The sequence below is a fragment of the Camelina sativa genome, chromosome 8 (assembly GCF_000633955.1).
Source record: "Camelina sativa cultivar DH55 chromosome 8, Cs, whole genome shotgun sequence".
Classification (NCBI taxonomy): domain Eukaryota; kingdom Viridiplantae; phylum Streptophyta; class Magnoliopsida; order Brassicales; family Brassicaceae; genus Camelina; species Camelina sativa.
Genome location: NC_025692.1, coordinates 13,620,691 through 13,637,025, shown reverse-complemented (window position 1 = coordinate 13,637,025; position 16,335 = coordinate 13,620,691). Strand labels below are relative to the sequence as shown.

The 16,335-nt window shown below is 39.6% G+C and overlaps 1 protein-coding gene across 1 annotated transcript; it reads right to left on the bottom strand.

Moving 5' to 3' along the window:
• On the bottom strand, nt 13,543-14,685 carry LOC109125933 (uncharacterized protein At3g43530-like). The gene is made up of 3 exons (XM_019228740.1): nt 14,560-14,685; nt 14,266-14,496; nt 13,543-14,136 (listed from the first exon to the last, which is right to left on the bottom strand). Exons 1-3 carry the CDS (start codon nt 14,683-14,685, stop codon nt 13,543-13,545), a joined length of 951 nt encoding a protein of 316 aa, XP_019084285.1.

Genomic DNA, 16,335 nt, shown 5'->3' with positions numbered 1-16,335 from the left:
CCCCGTCTTAGGCAATTCCTCAAACTCTTCTAATCTGTCTATTTCTCTATGGGAATCAAGCAAGCACTTGTAACAACTGGTCTCCTCATGAAAGAACCCTTCTTCTCCATCCTTGGTCAAAGCGGTCTTGAGATGGTCCTCCTCAGCTAATTCCTCTAACAACTCATCAGCCAACTGATCCATCTCTTCAATATAGAACACTTGTTCTCCTATTGTTGGTTTCTTCAAGGTGTCCTTGATGTCAAACTTCATAGTGAAGTTGTTGCCCAGATTAAGATCAATCTTGTTCTGACATCAATGATGGCTCCAGCAGTCGCCATGAATGGTCTTCCTAATATCGAGGTTCTTTTGGTTCTTCATCCATCTCTAGAACCACAAAGTCGTTTGGCACTTCCACGGCTCTAATCCTGACAGGTAAATCTTTTAACATACCATGTGGAAGTCTCACTGATCTATCTGCAAGGATGAGGGATATGTTGCAACCTTTAAACCTTGTAAAACCCAACTGCTTAGCCACAAAGAGTGGCATAAGATTAACTGAAGCGCCAAGATCACATAGACACCTATCAAAAGACATAGATCCAAGAGAGCATGGTAGAGTGAATGATCCAGGATCTTTGAGCTTCTTGGGTACAATCTTCTTCTGAATGATTCCACTGCATTCGAGACTTATTACCACCATGCCTTGAACTTCTTTTGATCTCTCCATCACCAAGTCTTTTTTGAGGAATTTTTGGTAGTGATGAACAAGTGCGAATGCATCTAGCAATGGCATTCTCAGAAACTTGCCTCCCGCAACTTTGACAACTCCCGCTCGCTCGCTGGGATCTCCTCTGATATTATCGCTCTTTCCGTACTCCAGAGTAATGAAGCTATGGGTAGCTCCAGAATTGATCATAAAATGGGACCTAAACCCGCCCACCAACAAGGTCCCTGATGTGATTCTCCCAAGGAATCAACGCTCAAAGGTAGGTAGACTAATAATCCTAGAACTTCGATGGCTCGTGAAGATGGATGATAAAGCGTGAGACGAATCTTGAAAATCCCTGTGCCCTAGACTCTCTTATAACGACTCTTCAAACCTCAGCTAATGAATGGAAACATCAAGTGCTGTGGAATCACTTGATATACCGAAAACTCTTTGATGTAACCCACCAAGGAGAAAGAACAAGTTCAAAAAGAAACAAACGAGTTTACCACTCTCAAATAAAAGATAAAAGATTTCTTGGATTGATTAAATGATTTTTTTCAAATGAGATTACAAGTGTTTATAAAGAGATAGAAAACTTGGTCACAAAGCCAAATATTAATTATTCTTGAAACTAAAACAAAATAAAGATAGATAGTTGAATAAAGACCCAACTATTGGTGCATGTATCCTTGCCAAGGTGAGTTGAACTCTATTTTCATCACTCCTCTTTGACCACAAAATATTGTGATTATTTTGGGTTTTCTTAGGCTTATATTAGGCTCAAAGTAGGCTGGACTTGATAGACATCATCCCCAATAGAATTTCCCATGTTCTCTTTGGCCATAAGCTCTTGAATTGACCCATTAAGTGTTTCCTTGATCTTCTCTCTTTTTGACTCTTTGGTCCACCTTGCTGATAAGAAACAACATGGGCTGTACCAATTATTCACCTTAGGATTAGTAGAAATAACTCATGGTTGCCATACATAATTCTGGAAGCACCTGAACCAATTGGACCTAAAGCTCTTTAGGTGAATAACTAGATTGACCTCCTTTGGCAAATGAAGCGTAACTTTGTGGTTTGTTGGCCAAATCTTGTGTTCTTGGGCTTGCTTGAAATATAAGAGATCCATTGACATCCTCCAACATATTTCGTGTCGAAATTATTGCTGAGCTGGTCTGTGTAATACGATCTTTGGCTTAGACGTGAAACTGGAACTGGGATAGATTTACTGACTTGAAATATTCATATCTTTCACATATGAACTGATCTTAATGTGATTCCAAATCTCAGTGGTTCTGGAATGGATTAAGATTCTATAACAGTTTGTTTTATAGCTTGAGTCCTTCTGACTTGGTCGTAATACTTCGTTGAATGCTCGTAGGTCCAAATCGCGTAGCCATGAGTTCACCTGATTTGTAAAATGAATAACTCCTTCATCCAAACTCTGATTAGACTGATTCCACTTCGAGATATGCTCTAGATGAAATAAGAATGTATCCCTAATATTCGTTTGGCTGGAAGAATCGATCTTTGACTTCGTTCGTGTTAAAGAAGACTCAAGAATCTTCTTGGATGGTCTCATGATCATATCAGTCCTTATACAAACCTTATGTGCTAAGAACCTAATACTTTATTAAAGGTAAAACATAAAATCTGAACCTACTTAAATTCACAAGGTCTGGGTACCAAAAATTATATGTGTGATCGCCCTAGCATTGGTTCCACCAGTCTCCACTGTCGTGTACACCAGCGGCGCCTGCTCAATATGTGCCACCTACTGCACTCCAAGCTGCACCGCTACTACCGCCATATGTTGTAACTGTGGACACTTGGGCTTGATATGCCCAGGCTTCCTACAGTGATACCAAACACGAACCTGTGCAGGCTTGCCGCCCTTGCCAGAACCTCCATGATTGTGCCCGGATGTCCTCCTCAATCTCTGCCCTAGTCTCAACCAGCTTGGCACTCGTAACATAACTAAGCCATCTGCAGTGGACTTTCAAATCCTCACAAAGGGCCCTCATGAATCTCCTGATTTGAGCCTCCTCAGACTCCATCGCCCGACCTCCATAATTCAGAAGTCGACTGAACTCCACGTCCAGCTCTCGCACTGACCAAGTCCCTTGCGATAACTGAAGGAACTGCCCCTCCAGCCGGTCTAGTGCCTCACGGGGAAAATACTTGCGGTTGAACTCCTCTACAAAGTCAGCCCAAGTTATCTCCCTCTGCACCCTCCTGGCAGCCACTGATCTCCACCACAAGTGAGCATCACCAATCAGGTTGTGGACCCCTATGTCCACCCAGAACTCCTGAGGACATCTAAGAAACTGGAAGTTACGTTCCACTCTCGCCCTCCACGCATCTGCAATGGTAGGGTCTCAACCACTCGAAAACCGCTCAGTACCAATGTTACCCATCTCTCTCAGCATACTAACATAACGAGAATGAGCTCCTACATCCGTAGCTACTGGCTGCTGCACCTCCGCCGCCACTGGCGGTACTACCTGAGCCTGCATCATTACCACTGCCAGCAACCGCTCCAACACCTGTGCCAACGAGTCCGCAAGATCAATACCTCCCCCAGGGGCTCCATCTGCTGGGACTCCTACACCCGGAACCCTAGCATCACCGGCCAACATGACACCGACACTGCCCGCACTGACTCTCTCAGCGCCTAAGGTCCTATCGGTACCACCATCGACCACACTCATGGACCCCTCATGGAAGCATTGTGATTCGCTGACGCCCTCAGCTGTCACACTCTGGTCCATGGTATCACTAATCGTTGGGCCTCTGCCCCTACCACGACCACTCTGCGTCCACAACCACGAACATAAACAGCACCCTCTCTAACCATCTGCACAACCATGAACAGAAGGCTAAGCAAACATTCTAAACCGAACAAAAAAACATAACTCACTGTGGAATCACACTGTTAGCTCGAAGAGGATATTCTAGGACTCCATGCCACACACAATTGACTAACTCACATAATCATTCATAGCATGCAATCCCAACATCAACAACAGAAACCTAGTGAACTCTAACCTAGAACCGTAAGGGCTCTAATACCAAAATGAAATGACCCGACCCATTTTTTAAATTTAATAATAATAATTCAACTAGTGGTCCTATACCCACTAGCCGCCTAACCACAATCAAGCCAACAGCCGAAAACCCCCAACAAATACCATTAAACCAATAACCTATAATTAATAAACCAATAATTCAATAACAATAACAAACCACCAACAAAATCATAAAACATCAAACAAGCAACCTAGCAATGTTCTAATGACCCAACTCTAACAACCTAACAGAAGTCAGACTTCATTAATGAGCCACTAGAACATCCTCCTCTTTATCGCCTTGATTGCACGATCACACTTTGCTTTTACCTGCACTACAACACATATGAGATGCGTGAGTATTTTATAAACACTCAGTGAGGCAATCCTCCCATCGACAGGGCTATACACACAAGCAATTGAGATATCTTTACCATCAAACAACAATCAGCAACAAACAACAAACCAGGAAAACTGCATCGACCAACACCAACTGGGGTTGCATCGACCGACGCAAGCCTGCATCGACCGATGCAAGATCACCTGCATCGACCGACACCAACACTGCATCGACCAATGCATGCTCGACATTGCACGAAATCCCTAATTGCATCGATCTACGCCTCCACATGGCATCGACCGATGCACCTAGGTCAAATCGTGTCGTCCTCGCAGTGCATCGACCGACGCACATGCCGAGCATCATCTTCCTAGAAGCTCCTCGCTGGATCTTTGTCCCTAAACCACCAAAACACAATCCAATGCCACAAAAAAGCCTCTCAAATCCTCAAGTGACCCGTGACCCAATAACATTCTAACAAGCCAAGGAATCAACCACATAGCACATAATACACGAAAATCAAAGAAAATCTCAAGCTTAGATAAGCCATGGTCATGCACTCACCTTGCCAAAGAAGCTCCGACAACGATCCTAGCTACATATCTACACTCCTAGCAAGCTCCTACAACTCCTAGCAAGCTCCTACAACGATCCCAGCTACAGATCTCCTTAGGAACAGCCACAAATCCCTAAAACTCTCAAGAACAGTTAAGAATTTCTTCCTCTCTCCTCTCTTTCTCGAAAACGGCCAAACTCGGCCAAACTAACGAGTTTCTATTTTTATTCACAACCCTAAGGGTTTTCCTAACCCAAAACGTAACGTTTAACTTAACTCGCTTCGCGATAAACCAACCTTGCATTAACCGATGCAACACCTGCATCGATCGATGCACATCACAAAGCAGGATTCCGGTTTTTGGATGTTACAACTCCAGCCTGTACCACTGCCACTGCCATCTGCTGCAACTTGGGACATCAGGGCTTGATGTCGCTTGTCTCCCTAAAGTGGTAGCACACTCAGGTATTCACCCGATGCTTCATCACCGCCCGCTGCTCACTCCTCTGCAGACAGTTGACCATATTGTGGTCCATGCTACCGCACCTGTAGCATCCTGTACCACTCGGTCTTTGAATAGCCTCTCACTTCCTCTTTGTTCCCTTCACGAGCTTGCTGCACTTGCCAGAACCACCATGATGTTGGATCTTCTTCGGCTGAACTGCTGGACTGACTACCATCACATGAGATCTCATGTCCTCCTTAATCTCTGGTCTTGTGGCATAACTCCGCCCTCTACAGTGGACCCTTAAGCCATCTTGAAGCGCCCTCATGAACCTCCGAACCTGCGACTCCTCACACTCCACCGCCCGACCCCCATACACCAAAAGTCGACTGAACTCCATGTCCAGGTCAGGAACTGACTGAGTCCCCTGGTTGTCTATTGCCTCCATCTGGTCTATTGCCTCACGAGGAAAATACTTTCTGTTAAACTCCTCCATGAAATCAACCATAGTCATGTCCCTTTGCATCCTCCTGGTAGCCACTGACCTCCACCACACATAAGTGTCATCCGTGAACCCCTATGGCCACCTAATGCTCCTCAGGACACCTAAGACCATCATTAGCGGGCGTTTCTCAAGCCGTTGCTCAACTAAATTGTTTTATTTAAAATTAATAAAATAATATAAGAAGGAGAGAGAAACACAAAGAACGGTTCTCTAAATCCTCCCGGTAGAAACGATTCTCTACTTAATTCTACACATGTCACTTTTCTATTAGATTACACAATAAAATATTAATTTTTTTTTTTTTTTGAGAAATAGGGAAGGCAACGGCCGCTAATGATGCTCTAAGAGAATGGAACAATAGGGTCGGTACCACCCGAGAACTGAGCCATATCGATCCTACGTATCTCCCCCAGCATACTGATGTACTTAGAATGAGCTTCTAGTCCTACACACCTCTACCACTGCTGGCGGTGCTACCAAGGCCTGCAGAAGGCAACAGCCGCTAATGATTCTCTAACACCTGCACCAATAAGTCTCCAATGCTGTCATCACTATCGGCCATCCCGACAATGACACCACCCCCACCGCCCCCACCGGCTCCATCAGTACCACTACTGGCCACAACCCCTGATCCCTCCTAAAACGCATGCGACTCACCGACGCCCTCAGCCATCATGATGTAGTACTTTTTTTTCAATTAAATTATCAGTCCACAATTTGCATTAATCTACTTACTAAGAATGCACAAAGATGCTCAATCTAAACTTAAACAGGAATAGGTTCTTTTGTAACAATCTTAACTAACAAACTGATTAACAAGACAATTCAGACAATGCAAACTCAAAGAAATAGAACACAACTAGAAACAAATTTAAATCAAGATTAAACAGGTGAACCTTGGGCAAGGTAATTGACTTGGGAGATAGCTAACCAATCCGAGATGTCTAAGCAACAATCAAGAATAATCCTATGGCTAAGAACACTTATGCAAATCTATCCATTTCCATGATAAAGATCCTATGCTAATCAAGTGATAATCAACAATTTCCAAAGGCAATCACAAGGTAAGCATGCATTATAAACAAGTCCAAATATCAATAAACACCCTAATCATCAATTTCCATTGGCTAGGAATGCAAAGCTCTTGAATAGTTTGGTTCAGGAATTTCATCAAACACCTTATAGGCATGGAAATCCTAATGCCTAGATTCAAGCTTGATCAAGGCTATCTAGCATTATTAACACTAAATAAGATAGGAAACACATAAATAAAGCCCTAGACATCAAAGATCAATCATCTATCTCCCTAATCTACCTAGCCCAAAGTTCTAAGGATCTACTCACTCATCATCATGATCACACATAGGAAAGAGTTTGATCTTTGTGAAATCATAACAAGAGATTATAGATTAGGAGAAATAAAGGAAAACTTGATATTAAAAAACTTAGAAGCACTTAATCATTCAACAAACCAAGAGTAGAAAAGCTTAAGAACCCTAAAAGCTGCTAAAACAAGAGATAAAACAAAGATAAGATGAAGGATAAGTCTCTNCCACCCGAGAACTGAGCCATATCGATCCTACGTATCTCCCCCAGCATACTGATGTACTTAGAATGAGCTTCTAGTCCTACACACCTCTACCACTGCTGGCGGTGCTACCAAGGCCTGCAGAAGGCAACAGCCGCTAATGATTCTCTAACACCTGCACCAATAAGTCTCCAATGCTGTCATCACTATCGGCCATCCCGACAATGACACCACCCCCACCGCCCCCACCGGCTCCATCAGTACCACTACTGGCCACAACCCCTGATCCCTCCTAAAACGCATGCGACTCACCGACGCCCTCAGCCATCATGATGTAGTACTTTTTTTTCAATTAAATTATCAGTCCACAATTTGCATTAATCTACTTACTAAGAATGCACAAAGATGCTCAATCTAAACTTAAACAGGAATAGGTTCTTTTGTAACAATCTTAACTAACAAACTGATTAACAAGACAATTCAGACAATGCAAACTCAAAGAAATAGAACACAACTAGAAACAAATTTAAATCAAGATTAAACAGGTGAACCTTGGGCAAGGTAATTGACTTGGGAGATAGCTAACCAATCCGAGATGTCTAAGCAACAATCAAGAATAATCCTATGGCTAAGAACACTTATGCAAATCTATCCATTTCCATGATAAAGATCCTATGCTAATCAAGTGATAATCAACAATTTCCAAAGGCAATCACAAGGTAAGCATGCATTATAAACAAGTCCAAATATCAATAAACACCCTAATCATCAATTTCCATTGGCTAGGAATGCAAAGCTCTTGAATAGTTTGGTTCAGGAATTTCATCAAACACCTTATAGGCATGGAAATCCTAATGCCTAGATTCAAGCTTGATCAAGGCTATCTAGCATTATTAACACTAAATAAGATAGGAAACACATAAATAAAGCCCTAGACATCAAAGATCAATCATCTATCTCCCTAATCTACCTAGCCCAAAGTTCTAAGGATCTACTCACTCATCATCATGATCACACATAGGAAAGAGTTTGATCTTTGTGAAATCATAACAAGAGATTATAGATTAGGAGAAATAAAGGAAAACTTGATATTAAAAAACTTAGAAGCACTTAATCATTCAACAAACCAAGAGTAGAAAAGCTTAAGAACCCTAAAAGCTGCTAAAACAAGAGATAAAACAAAGATAAGATGAAGGATAAGTCTCTCCTTAATAGGGTTAATGTATTTATAGGAAAATAGAAGGGAACCCGGGTCAACCCAAAACAGACCGGGTCAAAGCTAAAATAAGTGTGGACTGAGGCGGCTGTGGGATGGTCTTGGCCGATTGGTGAGGCCACTTGGCTCCATCGGCAATGACTTCGCCTATGGTGGTGGCCGCAGGTAGCTCCTGTCTGTGGCGTGGAGAGTTCAATCGGCCGACTCTTGGCCAATGGCCTTGACCGACGGCTTCAATCGGCCATCATTTGGCTGCTTCTCTTGACCGCTGGTGTCTCCTGTTCGTGGTCCAAGTGAGTTCAATCGGTTGGCTTTTGGCCGATGGTGGTGCTCGATGGTGTCCCACGGCCATGATTTGGCCGATGGTCTTGGCCGAGTGTGGCTCCTTTCTTCACTTTGGCTGTATATACGTTCACTCAAACATGTATTACTCTTTACACGCACATCTGATTGGCCTGAAATCACCTCCATTGCAAAGATTAATCAATTTAAAATTAACTTAGATGAAGAACTTTGGAACTAAATCCCAAGGAAAGGTCTTCATACAAGTCGATCTTTGAGGGACTGCAGACTGGTTCCAAATCATCAATCATCTTGTGTGCATCCAAAAGTGTGTCTTCCAGTATATTGCTAATTATTGACTTATTTGGATCCAAAGCACACTTTCCTTGTACATCTCTACTCCAACATCTGAGATAACAAACTTGATGCAAAATGCAACCTAGACAACTTAAATGCTCATGAATATGCACAAAACAATGAAGAATTATGCTCTAAAATTACATAAAAACACAAGATATCACATCACACTCCGATCCACTGTCTCACTAGCAACTGGGCCTCTTCCCCTACCATGAACACAACCGCGTCCACGACCACGACCTTTGCAACTTACCGTGGAATCTAATTGAAGCCTCGAAGATGATGTTCTAAGACCCCATGCCACACACAATTGACTAAATCTTATAACCAACTCAAGCATGCAATCACAAACATCAACAGCACAAGCTACAATGAATCCTAAACCTACAAACGTAAGAGCTCTGATACCAAAACGAAACAAGGACCATATGTTGTCGTTGGACAAAATAATGTATTCGCCACTTCCCTCCTATATTCTAAGTAACCTTTGACAATTTGTTGACCAATTTGTACATTTTTATCCCTCAAAAATAATAAATAAATTATTGAAAAAAAGAATAGAAAAAACATGTTGATCCCACAAACTCCAATCGGGACCCTATCCCACCAGAATCTTCGAGATCCTCTCCTCCACGGTTTCCCTCTTCCCACTCTTCCATTCCACTTTATTGGACTCCATTCGAGCTCAGATCCTATCCCGAAAGCAGAAGATTGAAGCTGAGGTGATTTATTATCCTTTTTCTTTCCATTATACTCGTTTATAGTATATAAGAAGTTGTTGTTGTTGTTGGGTTGTTCGTCCTTAATTTAAAAACCAATGCAATTAGGGTAAATTGTAGATATTTAATATTTACCTTGAATGCTCATTGGATTTATTCTCATTTTTAGTAATAGTCGATATGGGTCGGATTTTGTTGAAACTACGTGAATTTATATAGTTCAGTCGAACTGAATCATAAGGATTTTGTCCGAAATTAGTAGTGTCGATGTAGTACAGTTGGTAGATTTGGCATTACTATTAAGGGTACAACTTTTACTACTTGGTACAACTTGTATGACTAGGTACACCAGATACAACTTGGACAACTTGGTAATGCTATTTATATGACAGAGATTATAATGTGATTTTTTAATTGTATTTCAGGTGACAATGAATAATAATCGTCGGATAATCATTGTTGATGATCATGGGGGACATTATGCAACAACCGGAAATGAACTAAGATGGAAATCAAGAGGAAAAGTTCATCAATCTCTTAGAATGTAGACATCTATTGAGGAGGTCACTTATTCTGCATTGGTGAACAAAATATGCAGAAAGGCGAGGGTTGATGAAGATATGATTGAGCTGAAATTGAGCTACGTTCCAGAATTAGTGGATCCTAAGAAACCGATATATATACATGATGATGAAGATGTGATGTGTTATTTGTAAATGAATCAAGATCAATTCCAAGTTTTACATGTAGAACTCGTGAATGATGTTGAAATAATTCAGGAGCATGAGCAAAGTCGAGGAAGTGTAGGTTGTGCACTTAATGAGGAGTTGATTTCAAGTAGTACAGCGACAGATGGAAACATGATTTATGAAGGTGAGTCTTCTGAACGTCATGAGCTGGTGGATAATAGTGATGGGAGAGATGGGAAAATGACTCATTATGAAGAACGAGCAATAGTAGATAACAATGATATGCTTGAAGATGTTGAGGTCACACCAGTTGTAAATCGTGAATGCGATGATGGTATGAATTTGACTTTACGTCAAGAATTTGAAAGCAAGCAAGAAATTAAGGATTTAGTTGAAAAAGCTTTACATAAGAACTGTTTTGAGTTCTGTATTGTGAAATCGGATACTATGTTGTTTGTGGTTAAGTGTTGTGAGTTTAAAAAGGGTTGCAAGTGATCGTTAAGAGCTGCAAGGAATTGGAATTCAGACAGTTGTTTGGTTAGAACTTACAACAAGATGCATACATAAATGCGGTCAGATACAAGTACAATTTATTTTGTTGAATTGGATGAAGCTCGAAGGTTTAAGTACTTGTTCTTCGCCTTGGGAGCGTGCACTGAAGGCTTCAAAGCTATAAGAAAGGTGATCATTGTTGATACAACGAGTATTAAAAATGGATATGGTGGAGTACCACTCGTGGCTTCAGCTCAAGATATGGATCATCACCATTATCCAATTACATTTGGTGTAGTTGATGGTTAGAAAGATACAAGTTGGAATTGGTTTTTTAGGAAGTTGAAAATAGTTGTACCAGATTGTCCTGAACTGGTCTTCTGTTCTGATAGAAATTCCAGCCTAATAAAGTCAATAAGTACGGTCTACCCATTGGCTCACCATGGGTATTGTATTCATCACTTGTCCCACAGTGTTAAACTAAGCTACCAAATGAGCAGAAACTAGTCCCTTTTGTTAAGTCATTGATGCACACAAGGTGTTCAGAAGCAAAGCTCTTACCGGTTACTGAACTAAACAGCTATTTTCTGGAATATAGTGTGACTGGAGTTGATGGTAGTAGTTATGTGGTTGATCTGAGAAGTAAAACTTGCTACTGCAAACAATTTGATATTGACAAGTATTTGTTTGTTCATGTTATTGCTGCTGCCATGGAAGCAGCAAGGAACGCAGGAAATGAGATCCAATTGCATAAGTTGTGCAGTAAGTATTATTGGATGGAGTAGTGGGCATTAGGGTATTCATGACAATATATTCAGTTCCTATTATGTCAATGTAGATGGTTCCTGATGATGTATGTGCTAAGATTGTTCTTCCTAAGTTTTATGTCATAAAACGAAGAAGAAAACCAACAAAAATGATTCAATCAACCGGAGAACATGGACGCAGGAAAAAGAAAAATTTGAAGAGGAGTTGGTTTGATAGTGAAGGTTCAGGGGCATAATTGTTTCTTTTATGTAGTATCTTGTTTGGATAACTAAGTAAACCTTGTTTTCTTTATGGTACAACTTGAACAAATTGAATTTGTTATCTGTTATATTAACATGTGGTGATTTGTTTATGAATTAGTAGCAAATATAATATAAACTTTACTTAAAAAAACAGAATTTTTAGTTGATACATATATTTTTTTAAAAAATAAGTACATTTTTGCGTAAATTAAATAATTTAAAATTTATTATAGAATTCATTGTAATTAAAAAAACTATCAACAAAAATAATATAATAAAAATACATAGTTAATTGTACTTTAAAAAATTATTATAGAACTCATTGTATTTTAGATTTATCATTAAACACCTTATACTTTAAAGGTTACTTTGTCATTGTTAACTACATATAATTACAAAAGGTAAGAAAATAATTTTTTAAAAACATATGATTGCATGTACATGTGCAAAATGTACCGTAACTAACTAAAACCATGTTTGCAACTAAATTATTTAGTTTTAAACATGGTATAACTTAAGTATTTAAAAAAAAAATCAAAAGTCTACAACTTGCCACGATGGGTACAATTTCAGAACTAGGAACAACTTGTGCATTTTGACGGCTACACATGTACAATTTGGCGGCTGGCAGGAACACATGAGGATCATGTATTTGTTGTGTGAAATCAAATTTTTAAATTTTGAAAATTTTCAGTTGTGCAACTGAAGGGAGAAAGAAAAAGGAAAAAATCTCCCATCCTATTTTATAAAAAAGAATCCAAACGGATAACAAATTAAAAAAAAATCCTCTCATCCACTCTCCTAGTTTTAGGGTTTGCAATTTCTCGGGACCTTGGTCATCAAATTATTTTGAAATGAGTTGCGACTCTGGAGCATCGGGGATCTCATGTGGTAATTCCTCTAACCGAGTAAGGTTCTTGGCATTCAAAAAAAGTCACTTCAAATTTGACTAGGGATGATAACCAGAGAACGCTCTCCATCTCGCTCGACAATTGTTGAGATAATCTCTCGATCGACTCTCAACCTCTACCGTCTCTATTACTGTTGTGCGTATGCAGCACAGAGAAGGGTAAACACATTCTAAATTTTCTTGGATTATCAATTTTTCCAATTAATTCACAAACATGTGTTTTTGCAATTTCTAAATGTAGCTCGTGAACGATACCCATGTCTTTAAATGGGTTGATGAAGCATTGATGGATAAGGTAGAACAATTGGATTTTCAAGTGGGTGTTCTCGAAGAAGAAGTTAACATGATGAAGTTGGACAGGATGAGACATATGAAGGAAATTAGGAAAATGTGTCTATTCGTTTTATGTGATGTCTGCTAATTATAGGTTTTGGAATATGGTATAACTAAGTAAAACTTGTTCTTTGTACTGGTACAACTAAGTGAAAACTTTTTTGTGCACTATCTGGTTGTAATTTGTATCTTTGCCTATTGTTAGTATAAACTCTTAATTTAATAATTTCTTAAACACAACATAAAACGACATAAACACACACATGAACAAAGAGTTAACATATAAAATAACTCAAAGTTATACCGACCAAGTTGTACTTAACAAATATAGTTGTAACAAGTTTAACATTCCGAGTACTTAACAAAAGAGTTCAGATAAATTGACTCAATACAGCTTAATTTTTGCAACTCTTCAGCCTTGTGACAACGGGACTCCTCATGACCATGGTAGATCTCTTCCCCTTCTTGTTTATATTCTTCACCTTTTTAACTTGTTGAGCCTCTGCTGCAACGTCTTCTCCATGTGTTTCTCCTTCTCTTGTTTTCTTTTTTCTCTTGTATCTCACTAGACCTTTCACGCTTCCTTCAGCCTTTTGTTCCTTATCACCCAGTTCCTTCTTAGCTTTCTGCTTCTCAACATTCTCCTTCTCCGCCTGTTCTTTAACAGCTTGTTCCTTATCAACCAGTTCCTTCTTAGCTTTCTCTTTCTCAACATTCTCCTTCTCCGCTTGTTCTTTCTCAGCTTGTTCCTTATCGGCCTGCTCCTTATCGCCCTTTTCCTTCTCAGCTAGTTCCTCCGCAACTTCCTCATTATCCACTTGTTGGTCCTCATCATTCTCCTTCTCAGGTTGCTCATTCTCAACATTCTCAAAGATAGGTTGCTCCTTCTCAATTTCCTCATTTTCAACATTCTTAAAGATAGGTTGCGCCTTCTCAATTTGCTCATTCTCAGCATTCTCATGATAATGGTCTTCATTCTCAACATTCTCCTGATAATGGACTTCATTCTAAACATTCTCAAAGATAGGTTGTTCAACCGGATTCCCAAGTTGTCCCTTCTCAGACCCTAGTTATTCTTTCTCAGACCCAAGTTGTAGCATCTCACTCTCAGGTTGTACCTTATCCTTCACATATAATTGAACAGATTTGACCATAGCATCAAGGACATCAAATTTGTCAATGATATCCTTAAACCCTTTGTTCACTCGATCATCAAGTAGAAACAAGCTTACTGCAAGTTGTAACAAATTTTCCGGAGCCACATCATCCAGATTCACATTCTCCGGATTCACATCATCTTGATCCACATCAACATCATCCTGACCAACATCATCAAGATCCACATCATCCTAATCAACATCATCAGGCTCCACATCAGCATGATCCACATCATCATGATCCACATCACTTACTCGGGCCGCTATATCTAGGTTGTAAAGCTCTTCGAACCATATTGGCTTCCCTTTTTCAACTAAACGCTTGGTCCAACCATCAGCAACGAGATCATCCTCATCATTCCATCCAACATATTCATCCATGATACAACCTAAAAGGTGTACCTCCCGAGTAGTTGGAGCTATGATAATATGAATTTCCTGGGAGTCAAAGAAATATATAGAAACACAATTTCAATCAACTCCATTGATACAAAAATAATGAATATGATAGAATTTACTTTATCATGGTTTCTAACCTTAGTTGTTCCAATTTGATCATAAATTTCCTTCAAAGAAAAACCTTTCTTTTTTTACTTGGTTTATACTTCATCTTGCACATCCGAGGAAAATTACGATGTGCATTACTAACAACTTCCCGAAAATTTTTCCTTAAAACAGGAATTGCTTCAAATATTCAATACTTAGTTGGATCACCCAGTTATACCAAGTTATACATTTAAAAATCTAATATGTACTGCCAAAGGAATTATGAAACTAGGAAAGACCCATTGTGTACCCACATCTCCACCAAAATGGCCCATCAAATGAAAGATTTCTTTCATGTTCTCATCAAACGCCAATCGACCCCAAGGGAAGGTTTTACACATATCAAGATCATCCACGGCTCTAAGAAAGAAAGGCTCCACAGAGGTTGCTTTCCTCCCTCCCTTTTTCTTCCCTATGATGATGCTACATAAGAAATACAATATTGTCATCTTCAAACGATATGTAGAAAGTTTCCTCATGGATAGTAGCTTTGCTTTGATATCCAACCTCAAAGTACCTCCCAACAAAGTTTAAAGTGTCAAACCTTCCTTTAAACATGGATACTTATGAAAATATAACCCATAAATGATTGACATTCCTCTGAGAGAATGCCGGATGGGTACACCATTGTCCATGAACCAACATTCATTTTTCTTCTCCAAACGCCCCATGCGAAGCAAGAGCATCTACATAGTATTGGATTCTTTGGTCATATGGAAGAAATGTTTGAACTATGAGTGCAATAGGAAGCAATCCAACTTGTCTTGTTGAAGATGACTTCCCTATAATTTCACCGCCATTGAAATATAACACTTTCCAGACAACTTGAAAGGCTTCCTATACTCGGCATACTCAAACTACATATTCAGAGGTTACATTACTTCGACATCATCCTCATATTCGTGTAAAACACCTATCTAGTTATACCAAGTTTTACTAAGTTATGCTTTTAAAAAACAAATTTCATAAAAAACAGTTATACTAGTTTCTACTTAATTGTTCAAAGTTTAGATACATACTGATGAATCCCTATCATTTGACTCAGTTTTATCTGAATCACCTTCTGAATCATCTCCACGAGTCTCTTCTTCTTCTACGATTTTATCTGTTTGATTCGATGGTCCAACAAAGCTTGGGTTCTTTGTACGCACCATTGCGATTCTTGCATAGACAAACAAAGAGAACAAAACCAATTAACATTTCCACTCAAATTCTAACCTACTTACCCAACATTCAATTCCATAACAAAATCAACAAAATCAATTTACCCATCATTCAATTGTATTCAACATTAAACTGAAAAAAACACAAACAAATTTCGACTTACCAAGACTCGAGTTATCACTACAACAAATATGAGCATTGATTGCAGAAAAGCATAGCGCAGTTTTCGGAAATGCTATCGTTGATAAAATTCTAAAAATAAATCTACGTAATAGCACTTTTTAAACGCTACACCTCAAAATAGATAAGCGGGAACCAAAA

Bases quoted from the DNA above. Each gene is read 5' to 3' on its own strand.
- LOC109125933 (XM_019228740.1), bottom strand. From the start codon at position 14,685: ATGGATGAATATGTTGGATGGAATGATGAGGATGATCTCGTTGCTGAT. The intron at 14,497-14,559 runs GTAAGTGATGTG...GATGTTGATTAG, and splicing joins ACCTAGATATAGCGGCCCGA to GATGATGTGGATCTTGATGA. The intron at 14,137-14,265 runs GTACAACCTGAG...GTCCATTATCAG, and splicing joins AATTATATGTGAAGGATAAG to GAGAATGTTGAGAATGAAGA.